General features: G+C 39.1%; 1 protein-coding gene across 7 annotated transcripts in view; it reads right to left on the bottom strand.

Annotated features, from left to right (window-relative positions):
* The window catches only part of DLGAP1 (DLG associated protein 1), a 401400-nt gene that overhangs the window by 101668 nt on the left and 274637 nt on the right, over positions 1–25095 (bottom strand). For all 7 annotated transcript variants that reach the window (XM_071417710.1, XM_071417688.1, XM_071417726.1 and 4 more), the window contains one exon: positions 21543–21757. In XM_071417710.1, the coding sequence (XP_071273811.1) occupies positions 21543–21757 (215 nt within the window). The remainder of the gene's footprint in view (positions 1–21542; positions 21758–25095) is intronic.

Genomic DNA, 25095 nt, shown 5'->3' with positions numbered 1-25095 from the left:
GGCATTTGCTTCTACTGCCACACCAGAAATTGTCCTTGCTGCTTGGATCAGCCAACACATACCACAAAACTGCATGGACATGCCTGTGACACAGAGTTTTACCCAGGCTGAGAAGAGGCAGAAATTACAGAATGGTGTATTTGTCTCGGTCTGATTTTTCAGATTCTCTTGAGAAAGGGAAGGAAGTACTTAAAAAGGAAAAAAGCCCCAAACAATCCAAAAGCCCCCACAGTTTGGGGTTTGCATCTCCATTTCCAGCTGTTGTGCACTTCTTGAGTAAGCACATGGTGTCCTGGCGATTTGTTTGTTTGAGGGAAGCAGGAACTGGATCAATGTTTTATGGTAGAAAATGTTTCTAAAAAGCCCAGTCCCTTTCAAAGCCCTCCATGTTGACCACTGCCAGCTTCAGAATCAATCATGGGACCACTTTGTGATTTTGTTACAATCCTGCTTTCCTCTCAAAGGACACAGAAGCTTTGGGGTTCTTTTTCTCTTTTTGGGATGTGGAGGTATTGAGGTTGTATGAATTTATTTCATGAGCAATCTTTAGTTATTAAAATATTAGCAAACAAAGATGACTATTGAATAAAAATTCATGTATACATTGAAACAACTCTTCCATTTTAGCTCAAAGATCCTCTCAGGTACTTTGTACAATCAAAAAATACCACAGGCTAATGTATTTAAGGAACATTTCCCTTGTCTTTGACATACTGTATTTTCTCCTTGCTTTCTAGACATAGTGAAAGAATAGAGCACAGCATGAAAGTGGCACATATGCAACTGAGTTGGCAAGAAAAGCAGATGGAAGATGATGAAGACAGATATTATACAATTCTCTTTAATCAGAAATCTGGTCTCCATGCTGGTTCTGATTGCCATGTGCGTGTGTGTGCGTGGGAATAGTTGTGAGCACTCTTCCATCCCAGAGAGTGAAAAAAGATTCTGAAGGGTAGAAATAGTTCCACCCAGATGAACCAGCTCAATCCAGTGATGCCAGGGTAAGCTGCTTCTGTGCAAAACCATTTTTTGTTTACACTAGAAAGCAAATCCACCCTATCTTGTCACCAGAAGCAGGGTAAGATGTAACATTGTCAAGAGCAGACAGCTTAAGAATAGTTCTCCTCTAAGAAGACCCTTTGAGGAAAGCTGTAGGCCTTAATGTCCCCCTGCTGCCAATCTTACTGGGTACATGTTCAGAGGGGTTTTTGGAGGTCCTTGCTGGAGGCAATTTTATCTAGGTCTGAGCCTGGACCAAATGCATGACAAAAGCTCTTGCCTTTTTCAGCTCAACTCTCTTTTGAATGGGCCCTAGTGATCCCAGAAACCAGTGCTGCTCAGCAGAGAGAAATATATTTACCCAAGCTGGAAAAGATCTTGCCTTGCATCAGACATAATGGACTGAGAATGCAGACTGGCTGAGGGCCTGAGCAGGTCAGCCTTACTCATAGCCTTGCCTGGAGCCCTTTGGACCTTGCTGGGGTGAGAATGAAGCCCTCCAACACTGCTTTGATGAACTCTTTGCCAGCACAAGTTATACACTCCTTCCTGCAGTAGCCACTCCTTCAGTTCTCCTCATCAAGGCCAGGCTTATCTATCTGATTCCACATCACTTTCCATTCTTGGTTACTTCAGTGCCACCTTTCCTCACTAGTGAAACTCTAAAGTCATCTGCAGTCTGCTCAGATCAATTCTTATTTTAGGAATTCGAGCATTCCCTCTTGTCCTATCAGTATATGCTCTGGTAAAAGGCCACCTCTCTTGTAGCCTCCCTTTAGGTACTGAAGGCCTACAGAATATAAAGAAGATATTCCCTGTTACAGTCCTTGTAAAATCACAGTCTCCACAAGCTCAGACCCCACCTGCTTAGCTAAATTTTCAGGTCTCCCCCATTCATATGTTAAGAGTTTGATTAATTCTGCCAGTGGGAACACCAAAGAGTTACAGCTCTCTGCCAAACCACAAGAGGAAAGCAGCTACTTTTCAGGAATGTCACCTGGCTGTGTGCTGAGCTGGCAGCACAACCAGCTCTGCCTGCTTAGCACCAGGATTTATGCAGGAGCTCTGGCGTGCTCCCGGCAGTGGGAGGATGGAGCTCCAGCTCACTAAAAGGCATCTTCTGGGCAGACTTCCCGTAACTGAAAGGCCCTCCCGTGCTACTCCAAGTTACAATATTGGGCAGTATTTATCAACAAATAATTTTTTTCTAGGTAAACAGTAGGAAAGTATTTGCTATGGTGAATGTCACTGCAGTATTTATTTAAAGAGCAATGTTTTTCTGAAAATTTGCAATGCATTTTGAGCTTTCAGTGTCTTCAACTCCACAGGTCCTCTTGGACTTGAAACAAGGCAGTGATCACCCACACACTGCATGGCCATGTGCCTGCAAGCCCTGTCATGTATCTGCATTTGAGTCACCTCCTTCAGAAAGACATTCTCAAACATCCAGATTAGATCTGCGTAAACAGCTCCCAGTGAGATTAGGGAAATATCTTAGTTTTGCAAGTCAACAACATTACTCCAAAACCTTCACATACATAAACAGCCACCTGCATTTTCCAAAAAATGCGTTTTACATATGCAGCAATTTTTCACTTCCTATTCAGTATTCTGCCATTTCAAAACTTTTGGCTACCTAGTAAAGAGAAACAAGAAAAAGCAAAAGCAGCAGATTCAATACCATCTGTACAGATGTGCAACACAAGCCAAACTACTGGAGAAACTGAAAAGCAAGCACATTTTAAAGCAATGAGGAGGGTAGGCTATTAACTCTCCCAGAGAGAAGGAAATAATCCTAAATCCAACTCAGCTAAGGAGGTGAGCTCACTTTCTTATGTCTCTGAGTAACAACCCTATGTCCAAATGAAAAGTTGAGGCAGCAAGATTCAACACAAGGCAAAGCATGCTACCCACCAAATGCTGTGAATATAATATGTACTGGTGGTGACCACGGATTTTCTCTCCTGTTCCCTCTTGATGGGGTCATTTTGAAAGATCACGCATGCCCTCTTAATAAGTGGCTACTTCAGTATTCTCCATTTTAGCTGTTTTGTGTTTGAAGAACACCAAGCAGTCCAAAATGCCTGAAGAGAAGCCTGCATTTTCTTCTTTTATAAGCAAGTGCTTCTCGCTTGGTACATTTTGTTTCCCTGCAGACACCTGGAAGACGGTGACTCGAAATAGGATCCAGCTACTCCTGAGGCACAGGGGTTGGGGGTGTGATAACACAGAGCAATGAGCTCCTGGATTACCCTACAGCCATTTTCTCGAGGTGTGTCTGGATAAGTACAGGTTGGAGCTCAGATGTGTCTTGCAGCTGTCTCTTCCTGATAAAAAAAGTAAAGATTTTTGGGGAAACTGACTAAGATAAAACCCTGCAATTTCTCCGGTCATACCAAAGAAGCTAGAAATAGTAACTTTTAACCTGTGTTTTTATTTAAAGTAATGTCTGAATTGCAAGGAATACAAGAAAATGATGGTATGCAGTAGGGTTTCTGGGAAATTCTTTACTGATAATCTGGGCAGCAGTCTGCTGCTCTGGGGGATTTTCCCTTTTCTCACTGATCTTACAAAGCAAAAGCAATACCCCAGGAGCAGGGAGAATTTCTCTCCACGTAACTTTACCAGAGCTACTTCTCAGAGGAAAAGAAGAAGCAATCACTTTCCCTTCAGATACTTTTACATCAAAAGAAATTCCTCAAAACAAGTCCAGCAAATTCCAAAACCCCAGTTATCCACATATATTTTAATATTATCTCTTTCCATTCCAAAGTCTTTCCAGTTTTGTTCTGTAGTAATTAAAAAAGGACCTGTTTGCTGTACTGAGATACAACATGAGGTGACAACCTCATATATATATATATATATATATATATATTGGTCTGGGCAAGTTGTGTTGCCAATGCTCTTACAAACATGGCCAAAGCACTAAATATCTCAAAGTCTGAAGTCTGATGTCTGATATCCATTATGAAAATCTTCTGATGAATAGAAATTTGTTGAAAAAATGTGAAATAATGCTTAACACACATTTTCAGACTTTTTTGCCTCCTTATAAAAAAACCCCAACATATACTTTCTGTGTTATAGGCTGTTGTTTGGGCCAAACTTGTACAGAATAAATCCTGATAAAGTAGAACTATTTTTATTTTTGAGCATGAAAAAACCAAAGAAATAAATGTCTTAAGAAATCTTCATAATAATGCAAAACCCTGCTTGGGACTGAAGGGGATCCTTTTTTTGCAATTCTTTAAAATAGGTAGTTTTTAATCCCCTGAACCAGAAATACTCTGAAATCTTTATTTGGGCCTGTTAGTAAAGGAACAAGATAACCAGTTGTCATGTCATTCATCACACTGTCAGTGTCAAGTACAATGATTCAGATGGAGGCAATGAGAATGTAAAAAGTAATTTCAAAGAGTGGATGCCCTTCAGGGCTGTGGAACTCCAGAAGAGTTGTGCAGCTTATTTTAAAGGAAGGAAGTCTCAACTCCTGAGGAAGCCAGGTAGCTTTTTGACCTGTAACAGTAGGCATTCTCAATTATTTCCAAATATTTTTTTGAATTTAATTTCCATACTTGGAATGAAAATATGTGGTTCATTGAATTGGTACACTACTCTTTTCCAATGGAAAAAAATTTAAAAAGCGCAAATGTCTGCGCTTGCATTGAAGGGGATAAAGCTAGTTCCTTACTGATTTCTAGTGTTCTCTCTATCCCATCTAAACCACAAAACAAACAAACACTTGGTGAAGGAGTAAAGAGAACAACTCCTTTTCATAATATAACATAATATACATGGTGAAGATGCAGATGACCTTTGGTCCTGCTCAGAAGATGAAAATACTTGGATATCTATGCTTTTGATTAAAACATCGTAACAGGAAAAAAAACCTAACACAACAAAAAAAAAACAGCCCCAAAAACCCCTCTAAATTTTTCTGGGTAAATATCTGCTGACATTTAAAACTACTGACAATTGATGGTTGTTCATGGGTTCAGATTTCAGTGTGGACTGAGATTTGCTGTGTGGCCTGGAGGAGAAGTCCTAGAAACCCCTCAGTCTCAGAAAATATACTACATGTGTTAATACTTCGCTACAGCACCTCTGTGGCTGTAGGTGGCTTTGTGATGATGAACTAAAGTCAGCAAACATAATGATGGAAATGAATAGCAGCACCAAACATAATGATGGAAATGAATAGCAGCACCAAATTTTTATTGTATTACTGGAAGCTAAGGTCACAGAACAACTGAAATAGCCCCAGAGACTGATATTGAACCACTTCAGCTCCAGAGACTGATATTGTATATAAAGCAGAATACCTGGTTAATCAAGACTAAAGAATGTTTGGAATGATGGTCAAAAGATACTTGAGAAGAAGTATATTTTCTGATTAAAACCATTATAAACTATGGATGGCGATTGGTATGGATATGATATCCTTTCAAGTCAATGGTTTTTCTGAGGCATGACAAAACTGCTTGAAAAGCTCTCCAGCCTAATAAAACTTCCATAACCTATTCAATAAACTAAAAGTTTAATGCCTAAAATGTCAATTTTAAGTAAATTGTAATGAAACCTGTATTACTTCCTAAAGCCTCACAACTCTTATGAGGAGAGACAGAATTTTGCGCTGAACTTACATAATTTAATTTTGTTACATGAGTAAGTACCCTCTTCCTCAGAGGACCTCTTCCTTAAATGGCTTTTATATATCTAGCAGGTATTTTTACTGTTCTGTCACCTTGGTTAGGAAAAAAACAACATTATGATAACATCAATCCATTTCTTATTGTCAGGATCACCAGGGCAGAGACCTGTGTGATGATGTTTGAATTTCATCAAAGTATGATGTTCAAAATCATACTTTTGATGTATGTCTTCATGTGCAGGTGGGATGGGACCTTTGAAGGGCTGCTCAGTGTCCTGGGACTCTGGTTTCTCTTGTGATGTGTTAGGTTAGGGCCAATTTGTCAACCCATTGAATTCTGTCCCTCCAACTAAATATATATCTGGGGCTTGAAGCTAAGCAAAATTAGGTTGAGCATTTCAACTCTGCAGCAGCTTTACAATTTCTGGAATTATCCAGGAAGGGATGGGTCAGTTGTTAATGACATGAGCACACCTGAGCTGCCTGCTGTTGTATGGGCATGCACTGACACATCCAAGGAGATGGAAGAAGCACTGGTCTCCTGCTCACTGTCTAAACACAGTGTTGCATCAAGCTAAGCTGCTTGAAATTCATCACTTTTTCAATTTAGTATACATCAGAGATCAGCTGTGATAAATCACCGTGTTGGACCACAGAAATGCAACAGAACTGGGTCAACCTTTTTTACCTGACTGCTACTGGGAATCATATAATAAAATGTACAGAGGGGATTGGAAAAGCTTGAGAACACTGTAGAGGTGACCTTGAAAAACTGAAAGTCTGGTCAAATAACACAGTCACGGATGTGTACACAGAGGCACCATGGATTACCCAGCAGGAGGGGAGCTGGAGGATTCTAGCCTGAAAAAATAAGTTCACAGCAGCTGAACTAAGGGAATAATTCCCCGAGATGATAATAAAGAGCTCCACTTACTGTCACTAGAGCCATCCAGCCACTAGAGGGAAGAATGATCTAGAGCTGCCAATGACTGCTATTTATTATGCTTCTGCAATTCGTTATGTTTTTCTTAAAGCTCATCTCATGAGGCTTGCAAAACCTTTCCAGTTAAAGGAAAAAAATATCGAGCTTTCACAGTTGGTGAAGAAAGCACAAAACCACAAAGTTCAAGGGCTCAAGAAACAGAAAATATACCAAAAAAAAAAAAAAAAAAAAAAGAATCCGCATGTCTCCTTAGGAATATGGCCTGATTTTCATAGCTCAGATGAATTGTGGACCTGATTTTCAATTAATTAGGATTCATAGGGAAACTTAATTTCATAGCATTCAGCATATCATTAACAAAAATTGTAGAAACTTAATTTCATAGCATTCAGCATATCATTAACAAAAATTGTAGGAGTGAAAGGTTTTTTATGTGCCTTTTGTGATTCAAAGTATTTTTCTTGGTGACTAGAAAGGGCAGGTCAGTACTGGGATTGAAAAAAGGTATTTTCCCTCTGTACAGAAGCCAGCAACTTGCTAAAAATGTAACTTCCATATTCTTTAGGAATAAAGCTATTTGAAAGTAGAAACCAAAGAAAAGCCCAACACAATAACGCACTCTCAGTGGCTGCATTGCTAATCCTGTGCCTTTCACTCCAGATTACTATGCTAAACATCCATTTATAGCAGGAAGGAAGCAATTTGGATATGTGAAGCAAGGTTTTGTGTGTAGAGCTATTCACTATTCACTGATAAGAAGATATTCAGTAACAGGAAAATGCTAAGTAAAATTAAAAAGTTGCTTTTATCTGAAGAAAAGAAAGTAGTTAATGAGATAGGCAATTGCTAGATGTTTAGCAGGTCAAATCTTAAGTGTTTTGCTGGAGGCCTGTCAATGGAAAAGTCTGAGTCACATTTTTTCCTCAACTTCGACAAATTCTGCTAAATTAGCAGGCCCAGTTCTGTCTTTCCAAACAGGAAAAAGCCAAGCTTAAACTAAGCAGAAAAAACTTTTTCATAAAAGGACTGCGGAAAGCTCGTGGATAATCTGGTTTTGAGTACACTAAGAGTTTGGGATGTAAGTAGAAAACTGCTCCTCCCCTAGCCCTTGTGGGTTTTACTGTGCCTGGCTCTTGTTAGATAATTAGGCTGTCATCAGTGTAGAACCATTGGTGCTGCTGTCTACCCTCTTCAAAGAAGGGAAATCAGGAGACAATATGTCAGAGACAAATCTTTCCCACAGCCTTCCAAATGGTTTTTCCTCAGAAAATTCACAGGTTTTCCAGGAATAGTCGCGCACAGAGCATACAGTGGGAACCCTCTCCACTCAACCAGACTGTGATTTTCAGTGTGTGATGTGCTTGCTTTTCTTGCAGCACTCACCATGGCAGCTCAGGCTCTGAAAAGTACTAAAATATCTTTTCCTAGCTCTAAAGCCTTCCCTATGGAAAAAAAAAAAAAAAAAAGGAAAAAGAAAAAAGGCATTTTAAGATTCCCTTCTGCTATAGTGTGAAGTGTAACAAATACAAAGAAAATTTATAGAGAACTGAGTGGGAAGCTGTGTGTTAGTGTGCGTGGGAAGGTCATGGAGGGAAGAGGAGCTGTACAGGCAGCTGAAGGGCAGCATGCCCCCTCTGAGAGTATCTGAGCCACCTCTAGGACATATGTTAGCAGTGGCTGCGGGCTGCATGGTGGCAAGAGATGGGAGGTCTGTCAAGTCAGGAAAAGATCAGACCTATGAATTTCAATAGACACAGCAAAATGCAACATTACTTATTGTTACTGCTGGGAGTAGCTTGCTCCCCTCTGGGCTTTCTCATGGCAAAGGGTGTGTACACAGAGGCACCATGGATTACCCAGCAGGCAGGGAGCTGGAGGATGCTTGCCTGAAAAAATAAGTTCACAGTAGTTAAACTAAGGGAATAATTCCTTGAGATGTGCAGCAGGTGGAAGGAGAGAAGGGAAGCACAGCTGAGGAGGAACTACAAGAACTGACCCTTTTACTCCTTGGTGGGGTCTTGCCAGCAGTTTTCCCTCTGGCAGGGAAGCATGAGGATGATTTCAGTTCTTGTCCCCATGCTGTGCCTCAGGGCTCACACAGTATGGTGGGGCTCTTCCCAGACATCTCAGCGAGCCCTAGGAAATGCTGCCACAAGCCTCTCTACAGGAGCACAAAACAAACAGGAGCCAAGAGCAAGGGGACAATGACTAACATTGACTGCCTACCATCTCTACAGCCTCATTAGAAGGTTCTGTAATTGTTGCACTCACTGTGCTGAATCAATCCTCGTGACAACCCAACATACAGGAGGTGAGTGCCATTACCCCTTTTTGCCCAGAGCTGGAGGCACATGGATGGCTGTGCCTGGAAAGGGGCCAGGCAGGGAACAGCAGCAGTGGGATGTCCTTGGCCCCTGCTCCAGAGGGCACAGCCTCGTGCCATGGAGGCACAGCATGCAGTGTGGGGGCCACACTCTCCCACCTCTCTGCTCCCCTCTGGCAGAGAAAGGGGCACAGCACCTGAGAGCTTTGCAATTTCAGTCCTTCATTTTAATTGCTCAGCTGATCTGCCCCTTCCCGAGGGGAACAATTCAAGCCAGGCTCTCGTTCCAGGTGCAGCCCTCCAGCTCCTTTTCGACCTGAGAAACACCACGCAGCAAAATCATACCTTAGAGTGCTCCTGAACTGTAATTAACCTTAGTGTATCATTTTATGGAAGAGAAAGCAGTTAAATTTGTGTGAATTCAAAAGGATTTGGAAGAAGAGTGGCAAGATAATGTTTTTTTAACAAGCAGCTTGATTAATTCATGGCAGAAGTTATCATCCCATTATGTTGGGTAGGAGGGAGACATTTAAAGCCTCTTATCAACTTTGTCCAGGGGAGAAAAAATCCTCCATAGATCAGATTTTAAATGCTACACTTGAGACTTGTAAACAACCCACTGCAGAATCCAGCACTGAGGACCCAGATCCCAATTGCATAGAATTCCCATGGGCTGTCAGAGGAACAGTCAACAACAATTTTTATGTGACTTATTCCTCTAAAGTCTCATGCCTTGGGGAGAAAAACTAGTGTTTATTTCATGAATGGTGCATACCTCCCCATGGAGCAGGAAGCCATCCCAATGGATATCTCAGGCATTTACTGGGGGCAGTGGGCAGCCCCAGGAGAAGGGTAAGAGATTTACATTGATCTCAGATCTAACCTGGATCACATCTAACCTTCCCATACTGGCTGAATGCAGTGCTGCCCATCATAGAGGCATTGAGGGAGTAACTATGAAATATAGGATAGCACAATAGAAACTGTAGGATTCAAGCCAGAAGTAAACTTTTACCTCTGTCTGGCTACTAAACAAGAGTAATCTTTTCATTTCTGGAAATATAAATATTATGACAAGGCTTTAGATTTAAAAAAAAAATTGATAGTTGAAAATGTTGCAAAAGAGGCTTGCAAATAAATCTCAAAAAATTTAATTCAGAGTTCTAAGTTTTACTTTGCATGTCAATTTCATTTCATCCTCTTCTTTAAACATACTCCTTAAAAATAAAGAATCTTCCTCTATGTATTATTTACTATTCTCTACTTTGTACCTAGTTTAAAGGACTTACATAAAATAAAATACATAATCTGGGAACATATTCAAAAGAAGAAGAATCTCTACAACATCAGCATCAAACTACAGCCCTGTTTTTAAAGAGACAGCTGTTCAGGTGATTCATTGTTTGCATGAACTTCAAATGGATTATTTTATTATTCTTTGGGCTGTTGCCCTTGGGGAAACTAGTTACATTAAATAACAAACTACCATTATATGGACATACTGATTCTGAGAACAGGGGAAGAAATATAGTCATAACAGGCAATTTCAGTAGAAAATGAGGGCTTGTCCATATTGTGCCAGAGGCAAAGCACTCAGACGGATACCACATCATCACAGAGATATAAGGAATCTGATTAGCTTCTCTGGAGAAGGAACAATTAGAGCTGATAGGATAAAGGCTCCTCGGCGCTCACGTGTGTTTGCACAGGGATCAGTGTGCAAGCACCACCTGACTGCTGGCCAGTGACAAGGGCACCTCAGCTGCTGTGATCCTGAGCCACTGCAGCCACTTCTGTCTGGAGAAATGGAGCAGGGAGCAAACCCAGTTGCTGAGGAAATCACTCCAAAGATAGCTTGAAGCGTGACTGAGCGCAGCTACCCACCACATGTATGGTGGCAGCAATGGAGCACCAAAACTGAAGGAAGACAGAGCTGTTTTCAACACAAGCTGCACACCTCCCCAGGGAGAAGGGATGCAAAGAGAGGGATCCAGGAGTGCTAACAACAGACTGGCTCTAGTCAGGACTGGAAAGGACAGAATAAGAACTGTGAAAGACTGATAAGAATTATGTTAACTGCACTAATGAAAAAAAAAAAAATGAAATGACCACTGATGAAATTCTAGCAGAAAGATGTGTAAGGATCAGGGTTATAATAAATGAAAGCAGAAGAAGCTGCTATGTAATGTTTATTTTCAAAGTGTGAAACTCATAATAAAAGGAAATAAAATAAGCAGTGGGGAGGTGGAAATATAGAAATAGTTGATAGCACATTAGTTCACTGAGTGAGGGGACAGTGACTGTTATTGTGCTATTCTTCATGCAAATCTTGTCTCTTTTAATGGAGAAAGGACACTTAGCTGAGTACTGAGGTTTATAAGAATATTAAGGAATCACTTACTAAAAAAAAAGAGAGAAAAGGGACAGTGACATAGTGCTGACATTCATTCCAGCCACTGTCAGTCTAACATCTTATTTATGAATAAGGCATCATCCAATCCCTCTCAATTAAAACTTGTTCATCACAGGTAAACAACAATTAATTTGTGCCCTAAGTCAAATGATCTTTTTGTAGGGGGCAGGGAAGTGGTGGAGAACAGGAAGTAATAGACAGAGAGTTACCTCTGCCAGAAATGACATCCTACCCAACAGCAAATGACTGAACAACTGCAGTGGAACAGCCTGACTCACAGAATTTCAAACAAGTCTCAGCAACACATCTCTGCCAAAGCCCTGTTGTCTCACAGCTCCTACAGCCACATGGCTGACATGAGTCCAACAGATCCTGCACAAGGCTGGAATCTTAGGCTAGAGATTTAGATTGGACCTAATTGACAAGGCATTGCCAGTGTTTCTGAGATTTCTAACATTTTTTGATTTCAACTTCATGAAGATGGTTTAATGACATGTTCGTTACAGCCACTAGAATAGAGAAGAAAATGCCTATTCAAAATAGAAATTGTCTTCCCTTAAAATCTTGTTTTTTATCAATATAAATTTAACACTTCTACAAACATAACTATTATGTGATGAAGCTACAACTCAGTTGATGACAGACTGCATTTCACCCAGAGTGCTTCTAAGTTTTCTGCATTATGTACTTATACTTATTTTTGAGATTTATGCAAAGTTCAGAACCAAGTAATTTCTTTTAATGTAATAAATAACTGCAAGCATTTTTAGGGCTAACTGAAGGAGGACTACCTCCCAAAATAGCTTCTCAAGGTTTCCTTTCAAGCATGGAGTAATAAAGGCTTAGCACAGATTTGCCATTGCAATTGTCATATATAAAACAAGAAAAATTTACATACTAGTCCTGAAATTTCTTGAGATTGCCTTCAGCATGATACATCACTGTCACAGCACAGAGCTGCACAGACACAGCTCAAATATGTCTGCCAGCCCAAAATCACTTGAAGAAAGAGAGGGATTTGGGTGCTGTGGATGTGGCTGCTGGCATTTGGGGATGACAAAACCAGTTAGTGCTTTCTGCAGGCTCTGGGCTTGCTGGAGGCAAAGCTGCTGGGCAGCTGGGGTGCAGGCTGCTTGGTAGCACAGCCCTTCTGGAGGGGAATGGGAAATTGCTGTGTAGTTCAGCTGCAGATGGAAACCACAGAAATCTCTCAAAAGGACTCAGTAGCTCCTTCAAAGGTGCTTTCAACAATTTTTTTTCCCACACCAGCAAATTAAACAGGGATTGTATGGTGGTTCTCTGCCCTTGTGGTGTACAATGAGTAAGAAAGCCAGCACAATGTAAAAAAGCCTGTAAGGATTTTCCCTCATTTCCATACTTCTGAAAAGATTTATACCTTATTTAGGAGGAGAGGAGATTTTAAAAAGTCAGGTCTCTTCAGAGGAACTTTCATTCACATATGTCACAGGGAGAAGAGTGGTATTTGATGCTGCACCTGTTACAGGGACCATACACTTTCTTTGCTGCCCCATGCTCCCACTCTTCCCTGCACCCAAGCCAGCAGAGAATTACTAAATTAAGCTAAAAGTTGCTCTATCTTAATAGTAATGCAAGCACAAGAAAATCAAAGAAACAAATAACTAGGTATCAACATGACTTAGATGGCAATAGTATCTTTTATTTGTAAGGGCAGAACAAGTTTTCATCTTAATCTCTCTTTCTCTCACCCTAATATGATGCAGATTAGCAGAAGATCCCAAAGCATGTCAGCAAAAACACTGTCTTGTACTTTCACATTAAAACTAAAGCAACAGTATTTTAACTTTTTCTATTTTTAATCTGAAAGAGCTCCACCATTTCACAGTGAAAAATGGTTGCACTTCTAGCTGATCAGAATAGAAAATTATTATGAATAATTAACTTAATTATTGTTGCCTGTTTGCTTGTCTTGCTATGTAGAACATTAAGGACTCCAGACTGATTTTTTTTTTTTTTTGCAAAAGCACATCTCTTTTTATGCCTGTGCATTTTCTGCATGGCAGGTTCAATACATCAGCTGAGCTCCCCTCAGCAAACTAAAGCAGATAGTACGAGATCACATACCAAGGGTCAAGCGTGCTATGGCTGGCAGCGGTGGGAACATGATTTCAAAACGCTAGCAATGAAATAACATTTAAAGAACATGAAAGAATTGCACAGCTCTGCTGTGGGTGGGATAGCTATATTTACTTTTCAGCAGCAGGCCTTCAGGAATAATTTGGTCCTGATGAGAGTTTTATTTTTACATTTAAAAAATAAGTTAAGGAAAAGAAGTAAGAACAGTGACAGTGGCTATATTCAACAGCCTGAGAAATACAAAGAATCAAAAAACATAGGTCTGGAGGGGTCTTCAAGAGGTCGTTTGGTCCCTCCTTCCACCCTAAAGCAGGATCAGCAATACCTAAATTTGTTCTGACAGACATTTTTTACCCTTTTCTTGAAAATGCCCAGTGAAGTGATTTCTTTTGGCAATCAACTCCCACGCTTAACTATCATTATTGCTAGGAAAATGTTCATAACATATAGCCTGTGTAAGCCTTGGCATACACAGTCTTTTTTTTTCCCTGCCTCCACTGGACATTATTAACTCCCTTTCTGAGGCAGAATTTTAAGTATGTGGGAAGAAGTAGGGCTAAAAATAAAGAAGACCAAACACATTTGCAGACAAACATGCATGTTGGCTCTGTAAAGACTATATACTGAAAGAGATGGATGAAAACCACATTTTGGTTCAGTAATTATAATTGCTTTTCTTAACACCACACCTAGAAGTGCCCATTTGATACATGAAATGCAATGATATGCTTTGCTTCTTAAGAGACAACAGTGTTACTTTGCTTTCATCAACATCATTTGCTGTGAAATGCAAAAATGTTTCTAGGATTTAATTGTGAAGCTAGGAGGTTGGAAGTCCTAGCTTTCACCTGTGGCTGTGTGCCATATAAAGCTAAATCTTGTGTAAAACTGAAACAGATGACTACACACAGGACAAGGATTTTCATGTCTGCAAGTAAGACAATCATCTAAATGAGGTTGCTGCTTTTCTTTTACAGATTACCGACTTCCAAATTTTTTTCTATAATATTGCCAAAAAAATCACATTTTGGCTAGAAAATTATAGGCTTTTCCTTTTTTTGCCAATGTTTATGCCTGGAGAAGAGAGTGCTCTGGGGTGACCTTATTGCAGCCTTTCAGTACCTAAAGGGGGCCTACAAGAGAGATGGAGAGGGACTTTTTACCAGAGCATGTAGTGATAGGACAAAGGGGAATGGCATCAAATTGAAAAAAGGAAAGCAAGTTTAGAGATGAGACTGGATATTAGGAAGATTTTCTTAACTATGCCAGTGGTGAGACATGGGAAGAGGTTGTGGAAGCCACATTCCTGGAAGTGTTTAAGGACTGGTTGAACAGGGCTTTGAGCAGCCTGGTCTAGTGAAAAGTGTCCCTATATATTGTGTGGGGGGGTTGGAAATAGGTGATCTTTAAAGTCCCATCTAACCCAAACCATTCTATGATTCTATGGATACTCTTTTGCAAGTTTATTGTAACAGTATGATTGCCTCAAATTTCAGCAAGTAAAGGTAAAAGTACAAGTGGGACAATAGCAATAGAATACACCACAGATTACAACAAAATTTTTCACTTCTCATCTCAGAGAAACAAGAAACATTATTTACACAAATATGGTAATACTGACCTAACAGATTGTATGTAGCTAGGTGTGGACTAATAAAAGTTAGGCTTTACAATGTGATAAGCAATGACTGCTCCCAGTGAGACTGTGAAATGTAGGGAATCTGTTTCATTGCAAGATAAACTGGTAGGGATCATCACAGAAGTAGAGAGGAGGAGTGTTCATCCTACCCATGTCCTGGGCAGTGAAATGTAGGGATGTAAAGGCATCCATCCATACCTCTGTGTATGGGGGACACAAAACCCTGAAGGCAAGCTGCCATGGAGCACAAGATATCTCTCATGCAAATCAGTGATACTAAGCCTTAACTGACTGAATGTGTTTTATAAATCCATCACTAACAACTGTTCATTAAAAGCTCCAAGCTCTAAATTCCTCTAATAAATCAATATCTTCTCCTCCTTAAATATCATATACACAAAACAGATGTCAGCTGCCATAAGGAAACCATTGGCTCCTGAAGTATGTCCACCTACTACCTCCAAATAAATATATTTTTCATTGTTTTGCCTTCAAAATTTTTTTCTGACTTATAAATTATTCACTGAACTTAATCATACTTGACACACAAGCTTGAAAAGTGAGAAATATGTCCAACAGCTTCTGCCTAGTTTGAGAGAGAAGGGATTGCAATAGTATGAATAAAAAGTTAATATATCATGCATCAGTGAATGTGAGCTGGGAAAGGTACTACTAGGCAAGTAATAGTTCAAGAATACTTATAGTAATAGTTCCAGAATACTTATGTTCCTTAGGCTGTGTGTCCAAAGCACATGGAGATGCTTCTGTCTCTTTAATGCAAAATTAAAGGAAAATCCCTGTTCAAGAAAAATAAACAAAAACACGCCTCAAGGAACATGGAAACAATTCCTTTGCTAGCTACAGGTTTGATAAAAATGAAAGAGACTGCAACATGAAACAATTACACCAACTGTACTGAAAACACACTGTAAAACACTAGTAAAAGATTAATCAGACTTATTCCTTTTGTACTAATTAGCAAAGTCATTGTTCCCTAATTGAAAGTCACTCAGCAAGAAAGAAAATTAACAAGCTTCCCTGCATGTGTCTAAAAATATTCACCATAATGAAAATGTGGTATTGCACCACCTCTCCCTTCCCCCTGCCTGTGATCTGGATCAGATCACTTTAGCAGAATGAGGGCACCACCTCATTAAAGAAAAAAATAAAAAGAAAAAGAAAAAGAAAAAGAAAAAGAAAAAGAAAAAAAAAAAAAAAAGAAAAATGAAGTGTGCTTTTGTTTATACAACACTTTTTCCCCCCCTGGATATTCTGGAGTATATTATAGTAATATAAAAACACCTCAAAGTAAATAGGGACTCTTTCCCAGGGCTGGGATGGTTTTCATACCTAGGGATTTATGATGTGCCGTATGGTGAAGTGTAGTGTAAGGACATCCGCTCAAATGACAGAACAGCCTGGGCACTGTTTCAGGCTAAAATTATCCATGCATCCCTTGTAATTTCCCTCAGTGCAGACACTTCCCAAGGATCACTTTTAGGAAATCACAGGGGATTTCCTATCTTGAAATATGCCTTATACTAAGTAACAATGGAGTGGTTTGATTTTCCTTCATCCTAGCAGAGTTGGTGCTGCAACTCTGTCGAGATTTGGTTAGTAATGCAGGTTGACTCCAGCTTGGTGGTTTGTCCTCCAGGAGCTCACTTGATCAATTCTCAGGGAGGTGATGTGAAAATTTGAGTTCAGGCTGTATAAATCAGAGCTCTCTCCTTGCTCTTGTCACTGCTACTAAGTTTGCTAACAGATTACACCACTTAATTGAGCTTGATAATTTATTGTGATTTGGTTTTCAAAACAATTTTGTCTCCAGATTCCCATAAACATACAAGTAGAAAGTATTTACACTATTTGAATTAACACATAAAAATATAAACGTAGGTGTAGACAAATAACACACCCTCAAATAATATTTCGAGATATTTTTTTGGAATGTCTCCGATAAACTTTAAAGGTAGGAATTGTATTTTAAGTCATCTATGCAGTAAATCATAGGAACAGATGCAGCTATGATGGGATTTATATAGAAAAATTCTTTACCATGGGATAAAAAGGAGAAAAGTATAACGATTATATGCTCACACTGTCTTCATCATCAGTGGTGAAACTTGGTGTGTATTGAAAAGGGATTTTGGTGCTTATAGGTTTCTCCTAATCACAGCTGACTTGAAAAAGACCACATGCCTATAAAAATGCCTTGAAAATATAGATTTGCTAAGAAAAAAACAACTCATTTCTGTTCTTCCTTCTATCCTTTTTACATAAGTTCTACAAATGCATCTACAAAGTATCAAGATCATTAAAATTTTCAATTCACTAGTGATCACAGAGTACAACTTGTCTCAGAAAAAAATTTATGTGATCAAATATGAGTTCAAAAGAAAAATTCTGCAACTGTATTTAATCCAAAATCCATGTCTACAAATAAATTACTGTTAAGTTTGGTAACGTTACAGAAACCCCCTCCAAACAAACAAACAAACAAACAAACAAACAAAACCCTTAAATAAAAGATTCAAATAGATGGAGTCCCCACAATAGCTGCAGTAATGAGTTAAGAAGCATAATTTGAATCTGTGTTCTAAGCAGTGAGTATGCCTGCAGTGGAGAAGAGGAAAGGGGGAAAATGAAGTAGAAAATCTATGGTGACAGGATCCATCCCTCAGCTCTCTTGTCCTGAACAGAATTTTGCAGTCCCTTTAATAATCCTTATCTTTTTAGGCTGGGAAAATGCTGCCAAGTTATTCCTTGTGCTGACCCACCAGCTACTTTGCTCATAGCCCTTTAAAAGAACAAAAGTGATGGCTGGAGATCCTTCTTTGCCTTATCCAGCTACAGATCTTGAGAAAGCTTTCTGGAACTTCATATCTTTCAGATTTCAGTCTCTCTAGCAAACTTGGTTATAGCTGGCCAATGGATTTAAGAGTTACTGGAAGCTGGAGGTGACAGGTTGGCATGCAGACAGCAATGTAATTGCATACTTTTTATCCCATCAAAAAACCATGTTAAACATAAGCAAGGCACATATAAGCAGTGAAGGATTGTGTCCTGAATCACACTCAGCTGTAACAGAATTGTCAGTTATCTGCCACCTGAACCTTCTTTGGAAGTTTGCTAACCAGTCCATTTTCAATCTGCCTACAAGTGAAAGATAAACTTTTGCCACTTACTAGGAATGGCAAGAAAATACCACCTTTTTTTTCCAGCTGAATCAGTTTATCTAGACTGTGAAATCTTAAACACCAAGAGCATACTGCCAGCAAAGACAGGGGAAAAAAAATCTGCTTACTTCCTGATAGGATAATGAGAATGCAGCAGCGGAGGTGTGTATTTCAAAATCACAGCAAGCTGTGCTTTATCCAGAATGGTACCACAGCATTTGACACATGTGCTGTAACCACATGGAAACCATGGCAATGGAGGAAAATGGTAGGAGGGAGATTGTACAGTATGGCAGGGAAAAATCCTCGGCAAAACCAGGAAAATAAATTTGTATTATGTAAAGGAGATATGACACAGTTGTGCTGTTCAAAGGTTATTCCTTATATAAAAAGCAACACTGGTAATAATGAAAATACTTTCTTAGAAGAGTAGGCGCATGAGCAATAGTAGGTAGGTAGGTGGGAGGAACAGCGTGGGTTGTGAGACCAATATTAGACTTAAAGGAGTCAGAGAGGAAAAGTCCCAAAAGATGAAAAAATCACTTCAGAAAGAACAGGGAAAGCAAAAGGGAACATGTTTTTAAGTTGTTTGCTCTGCCAGAGATGAAAGTGCAGCCAACTAGAGACTGAATACCGCAAACTGAGAAAGGGAGTAGCAGAAAGAAATGCATGAGGAAGATCCCTGACAATTACTGCTGTAGAAACACTGATTTCACAGCGTGCTTTGTTCTTCATGGACAGAAAAAAACCCATAATTAAAGGAGTGAAATACCACTCAGCTTTAGGGTGTTAATAATACCCTTCGAGGTCAACTAGAAGGTCCACTAGTGACAGTAAAAGGCTGCCTGCTGCCTAGAGCAGGCTTTGGCTCATTTCCACAAAGCTCTTATTCAGGTGCAAATTGAACTCAAGTCAACAGCAAGGCAAGGAAATAACTTGTTATCACACATCACACAATTGCTTGATGACCTATATTCAGTGAGTTAGGGGCCCTAGTTTAGTCCCTGTCTAACACTGCAAAACTCTGACACAGCTCTCGGGGTAATCAGGGTAGCCATGGGATGAAAAACTAATGTCATTGTGAAGGTCAAGTCACACTATTAAGAAAGTATGAAGAAGTCTGCAAACAAAGACCTAGCTTAACAGAAGACTTCAATTCCCAGAGCAAGCACTCAGCTGTTTCTCATAAAACCCCCAGAAATTATCATGTTCAGCAGAAAGTAATGAAAGCACTGCTTAATTATGCATTATACAAATTGTCTCTGAAAGTGAAAGGTTTCTCAGGAAGATATATTTCCTTAAAATATCAGCATAGATTAAAAGAAATAATTCTATTTCATCCCAATTTATGCTGAAAAGCCATTGAAAAAGAAAAGTTGTTTCATACTTTCTCCTCTTTTTTGTTTTACTGCCATTTACCATTTTCTCTTCCTTCTTCTACCCCATGATTTACATCGTATTCCTGCACAGCTCCTAAACTTATGTGAAATTTACAGACTGCAGCTTAAAATTTGGCCCATTCCTAAAAGCTTTCCCAAATAGGAAGCAATTAAAAAACATGGGAAATTAAGTATTTATACAAGCACTTTGCTGAATTGCAATGACTTGAAAGCTTAAAACTTCTGCTGCCTGGCACCTCTGGTCTGACATCCTCTATGGGTGAACAGTGACATGCAGGAGTTTTGATTTTTCATAAATCTATCTTTTTTTGCAAATCTTGTCTCTACAGAAAACAGAAATGACCAAGAGCAAATACACTCATTGTGATGCATTGAACTTCACATATACTATGGAACTCTGGAAAGCATGCTTCTAAAAACTCAAAAAGAATAAGCTCTGTGCCTGAAAGTGTGTCCATGCATGAAGCCTGGCTGGCTGGAGTTTGTGGTGGTAAATAATATTCATGTTCACCTTGCAGAGGTTGCAATAACTGATTTCACAGGAGGAGTTTTGGCTCAGGAAAGGATGTGGTAAAGTCTTCTGGATGATGAAAGGAATCACTGGATCCCTTGAGCAAAAGCCAGCTAGATTATGAAAATCCCTGCAGAAAATGAGATTGCTTTCTCCTTTGGTCACTAATAGAAAGACAGAGAAGAAGCAATCCCAGGCTTCCCTTGAGAAAAATTCAGGCAGGCTGCTATGGGAAGCTGCAGTAAGCTTGCTTTTTTCTGCTGGCCTATTCATCACTGATGTCAAGAGCATGACATTCTTAACAAGGATCAAACAGTTTTCTCTAAAATCTGTTTCTCAGATAAGGTCTCTGGAAAAAAATGGAGTAGAGGAGGACAAGGAAGGAGAAGAAATTAATCAGGGAAATGCAAAAGGAGTCTTTTGTCATTGATCATGGATACTAGAAGAGATAGAGATCCTTTTTATTTTTTCCCCCCCATTTTAAAGCTACAGCCTTAGGCAAGTTATACTAAGATTGGGTTATTTTTGGTCCAGTGAACTATGATTCACTGTTATAGCTAAGAATTTAAAAAAAGACAGAAACAACAGTTGATTTTAAATCCACACTATTTTCTTTTATGGATACAATTTATTTTCTTGCTTTAAGGGACCTTTGAATTTTTAGAATCAATTAAAATAAAATGGTAATACAAAATTGTCCATGTATGCAATTTTCCTGACAATTTGGGTGGCTTTTTTAAAAGGCTCAAATAAAGGAAAAACAAATAGTGACATTTAAAAAACTCCAGAAACTCATGATTCCTTTTGACTAAAGTTTTCATAAACAATTAAAAATATCTGATTTTGGTTCTCTACAAAATACAGTGCAATTCTGAGTGGAAAACATGGGTTTGTCTACTTTCAGACAGTCTTTGTTCTTTTTAATTAAATGTCAGGTTCTTTCTGGAGTTGAAAAGACTATCTTAGGTCTAATTTCAAATGTTGAGTATATATAAATACACAGTTACACAAAGCTTTTGCAGGCCCAAGCTGTACTTTAGCAAAGCATTCAAAGGGCGCACCTACTGTACATACTTGGAGGCTTACTTAACACTAACAGGTTAAAATACTTTGTAAATTCATAGTCCTGGTTCCTTTTCAGAATAACATTGAAATACACTCCCAGATTTACTCTTGTTAAGAAAAAAACCCATGCAAAAATAAGCATGATGGGGCACACTTGTTCAAATACGTTCCTGAACTGGTAGTTAGAAATAAGAGAAGAAACAAACATAGGAAACACAGAAAATGTAAAGAGAAGAAGCAAACATAGAAAATGTATGTCTTAATGGAGAGCTGTAGGTGATACAGCAGAACCTGGACTTACTTGAGGGTGGTGAGCTCGGTAAGGGATGGCTGGGTGGCCTTGAGATAACTCTCTCTCCGTGCAGCAATCTTTGGGGATGGCTTGGGGCTTGTGTCTGAGTCTCCGCTGTCATCGTCGCCCATGGCTTTGATGTAACTGCCACTGCGCATCCGGCGGCAGGGAATCTCGTCATCTTTTCCTCGTGGAGTGTAGCCAGTCCATTCATCCTGAGGAACCTGAAATGATGAACACAATTCTCTTGTTAGCACACTCCTCCCTGATGTTATTGGTAAGCCACAACAGAGCCATAACAAAAACTCTGATGGCCAAAGGCCTTGTCATAATCTCATTTGACCATGTGTTGTTGTTGCAGTGGAGGCCCACTTCTCACCCTGCAGAGGCACAAGCACCTCCAGAGTTCTCTGCTATTTTCCATTCCTTATCTGGGAAGCTTCTAGCAAACATGCTGACATAGAAGGCTTGGTTAGGTTTAATACTGGACTGGAAAAATCTTGGGTGTTTTCAGCTATTTTCATTCAAAGCCTTTATAAACCAGATCAGAGTATTTTTAGTTCAGCTCAACATATTGAATGTCTTTGGGGAGGCACAAAAGCTGAAATACAAATCCCTATATGACAATCTTTTCTGACAGAATGTACACAGGAACACTCACCAGGATGATTTTGGCTCAAGATACATTTTAAATTAGTGGAGCTATGCACTAATTATCACAAAAGTAGGTTTGCAAGTGTGAAATTTTACTAGTATTGCTTCTATAGCTTAATTAGTGCAACTGCACACCTGCAGCTTGCAGTGAGCCTCCTTTTGAATTCTGTCTGAGTCCTACAACCCTTTATTCCTTTCTTTTTCTTCTTAATGATGTGCATTATTTCTCTTGATCTGGAGTCAGTGCTGTCCCTTCTTTGTACTGGAAATCTGGAGCAGTGGGAATGTGCATTCATGAGATTTTGAGACATAACAAAGGACAGTCCAAGAGCAGAGTGTTCTTGCCCTCCCATTGTCTCCTTTCCTTTGCTCCTGGGGCTTCTGACCACATAAACCAGCATCCTCCTCTTTCCTGTAACTGCAGAAACAACATGCAGTAGAGCAGCGTCTTTGAAGCTATTTTGCAGAAACACCATTTTTATCTAAAGGTGAATCTGCAAAAGGGTTTTTTAGTTAAACAAATATTGTGTTAGACTTAAATACAAGCAGTTGTGAATTTTTAGTTTGCTGCTTCTCTGATCCTTCTCAGTGAATCAACTCCATAAAACAGCCATAGCTATAATGCTCAGAAAACCTTACAAGCCACATTAAATAAGGAGGCTTGAATCTAGGTCTCTAAATTTGTCTTGCAACTTACACTCTCACCTACCAGAATAATCTTTTGTATGAGAAGTTTGTTTTTCATCAACGTTTACCTTCACCAGAAAATCTTAGGAATCCCATCACAGATTTCAGCTAGAGCATGTACGTGCCAGTTTGTTTAGACAACCAAAACGAAAACATTGGAATGACTGCTATTGGCTTTGCTGCTGATTCTCACTACAAATATATAAGTCCAGAGGCTGAAGGGCCTTTCAAATGTTATTGTTAACGCAAATAAATTTTTATGGCCTTTTTATGGCTGTTTATCAATCTATAATGCTATAAACTGCAACCCTAAATCTACTGTGCTATACAAAGGAACAAAGATATTTAATGGTCCTAAGCACATATAGGCTTATTACTAGCTATAATTAATTAATTATATAATTTTATTAATTAAACTATTCACAGCCTATGTCTTTGATTTGTTTCCTGATGATTTCAAAACCCAGGACCATGCCAAACTCCTTCCTTCATTGATTTTTCTTTTCCTGCTCCTGACATAATGATTTAGGGCCTTCCTTAAGCTGCCAGGCTCAAACAGTCCTTCTTTCCTCTTGTGTTCTGCTCTCCCCATTCTCTCTTGGTCAAGTCCAGCCTTGTAACTCACTTGGACTAGTATTTTCCTCAAAGGACTGAAGATTTAATCCTGCAGATCGACTCCAGATTGCACCGTTACCAATATTCTTTCTTAAGACCCACTCTTCCTTTTCAGGATTTACTTGTTCTCAAATGCTCCATGATTTATTTAACTAATTCTTTCCTTGTGCCTTTTAAAAGTAAATTTCCATGTTGTCTTTAAATATCCTTCAGTTAATGGCTCTACAATTCTTATCTTCCATCAGCATGCAAAGTTTGTTGTTGTGGGTTTGGGAATTTTTTGTTGTGTGTGTGTGTTTTTTTGTTTGGCTTATTTTAAAATTTATTTTCCTGGGCTACAAGAATCTAAGTTACTTTAGGCAGAAATATAGTTCCAAGTCCAGTTTTCTTACTGAATGCTGATATGCAGAATTGTGCATATCTATAGGATATTACTGAATAAATACTCATAAAAACACTTGAAATATTTTTCTAGGAAAGGGTAAAGCTTTAACTAAGACTAAGAGTACCAAGTACTAATGAAATCTACTGGAAGAACAGGATTGAATGAACAGCTCTAATATTTTCCCACATCAAAAATAAAAAGAAGAATAAATATTTTCATTCTGTGGCTTCTAAGTTTATGCCTAGACAACAGGTCTGGACAGATGATGTGTTCAAAATGAAGGTAACAGTAGCAATTTTGATTTTTGATATAGAAGAGTACAGAGTATTTACATTCCTCCCTTAGCCACTTATGACAGAGTATAACATTTTCTTCAGGTCTTACTCTTGCATTAGTTCCAGGCCTAGAACATCATCAAACAGTGAGTATACAATCTAGATTCATACCACCTCTCCCCCACATTTTGGAACCTACAGCTTCTGCTTGCCAGTGTAAAACCTTGACTTTTAAAATCACTCATGCAAAAAAGAACTTAGGACAAGTTTAGTAAAATCAAGCTCTGCTGACATTTTGATGCCATGCTCAGACTTCAATCAGCAGTTTAAAACCTATATTGGTGTACTTCCAATCAGTTTTTAGGCAGCTACTGGATATCAAAGTCAGAGTATGTAGACAATCTGTGGATTCTCAGAGGATATAAACTTTGATCTGTTCAATATTTTATTCATTATGCTTTAATTGAAGATCTTTGCTTTTTCTCATTAAGATAAATCTGTGAATTCTTTAATGCACTAAACAAACTATGTTAGTATCCTGTGAAGGTTGGTGCCTTTAATGGGGAAAAAGTCAGGGGAGATAAAGTTACAATGTTCATACAGCACCCATAATTCAGGTAAGCTGAACACTTGTAGTTTTACTAAATAATAGATCCACTGTTAAATTTAATGCCATATTTATAGGTGCAATACAAGTGAGGAGATATAGTTACTGTAGAAACCCTTACTTTGGAATTACTGAGTTCTGTTATCAATAACCCCATGTATAAGTACGAGACCTTTCATCCCAAAGCTTCTCAAAATTATTCAGATGCAATAGGCCAGGTTTTGAATGCTGGTTGCAATGGATTTACCCCAAAACTTTCTATTTACACATGCAAACACTGTGTACCATGATGAGGTCTGAGTGCATTGCTCTAGGCCCTCAATTGGTATTATGTGATTG

This window comes from Agelaius tricolor, unplaced genomic scaffold (assembly GCF_023055355.1).
Source record: "Agelaius tricolor isolate 1412-34295 unplaced genomic scaffold, bAgeTri1.0.p SCAF_2, whole genome shotgun sequence".
NCBI classification, from domain to species: domain Eukaryota; kingdom Metazoa; phylum Chordata; class Aves; order Passeriformes; family Icteridae; genus Agelaius; species Agelaius tricolor.
This window is presented reverse-complemented; position numbering and strand designations above follow the sequence as displayed.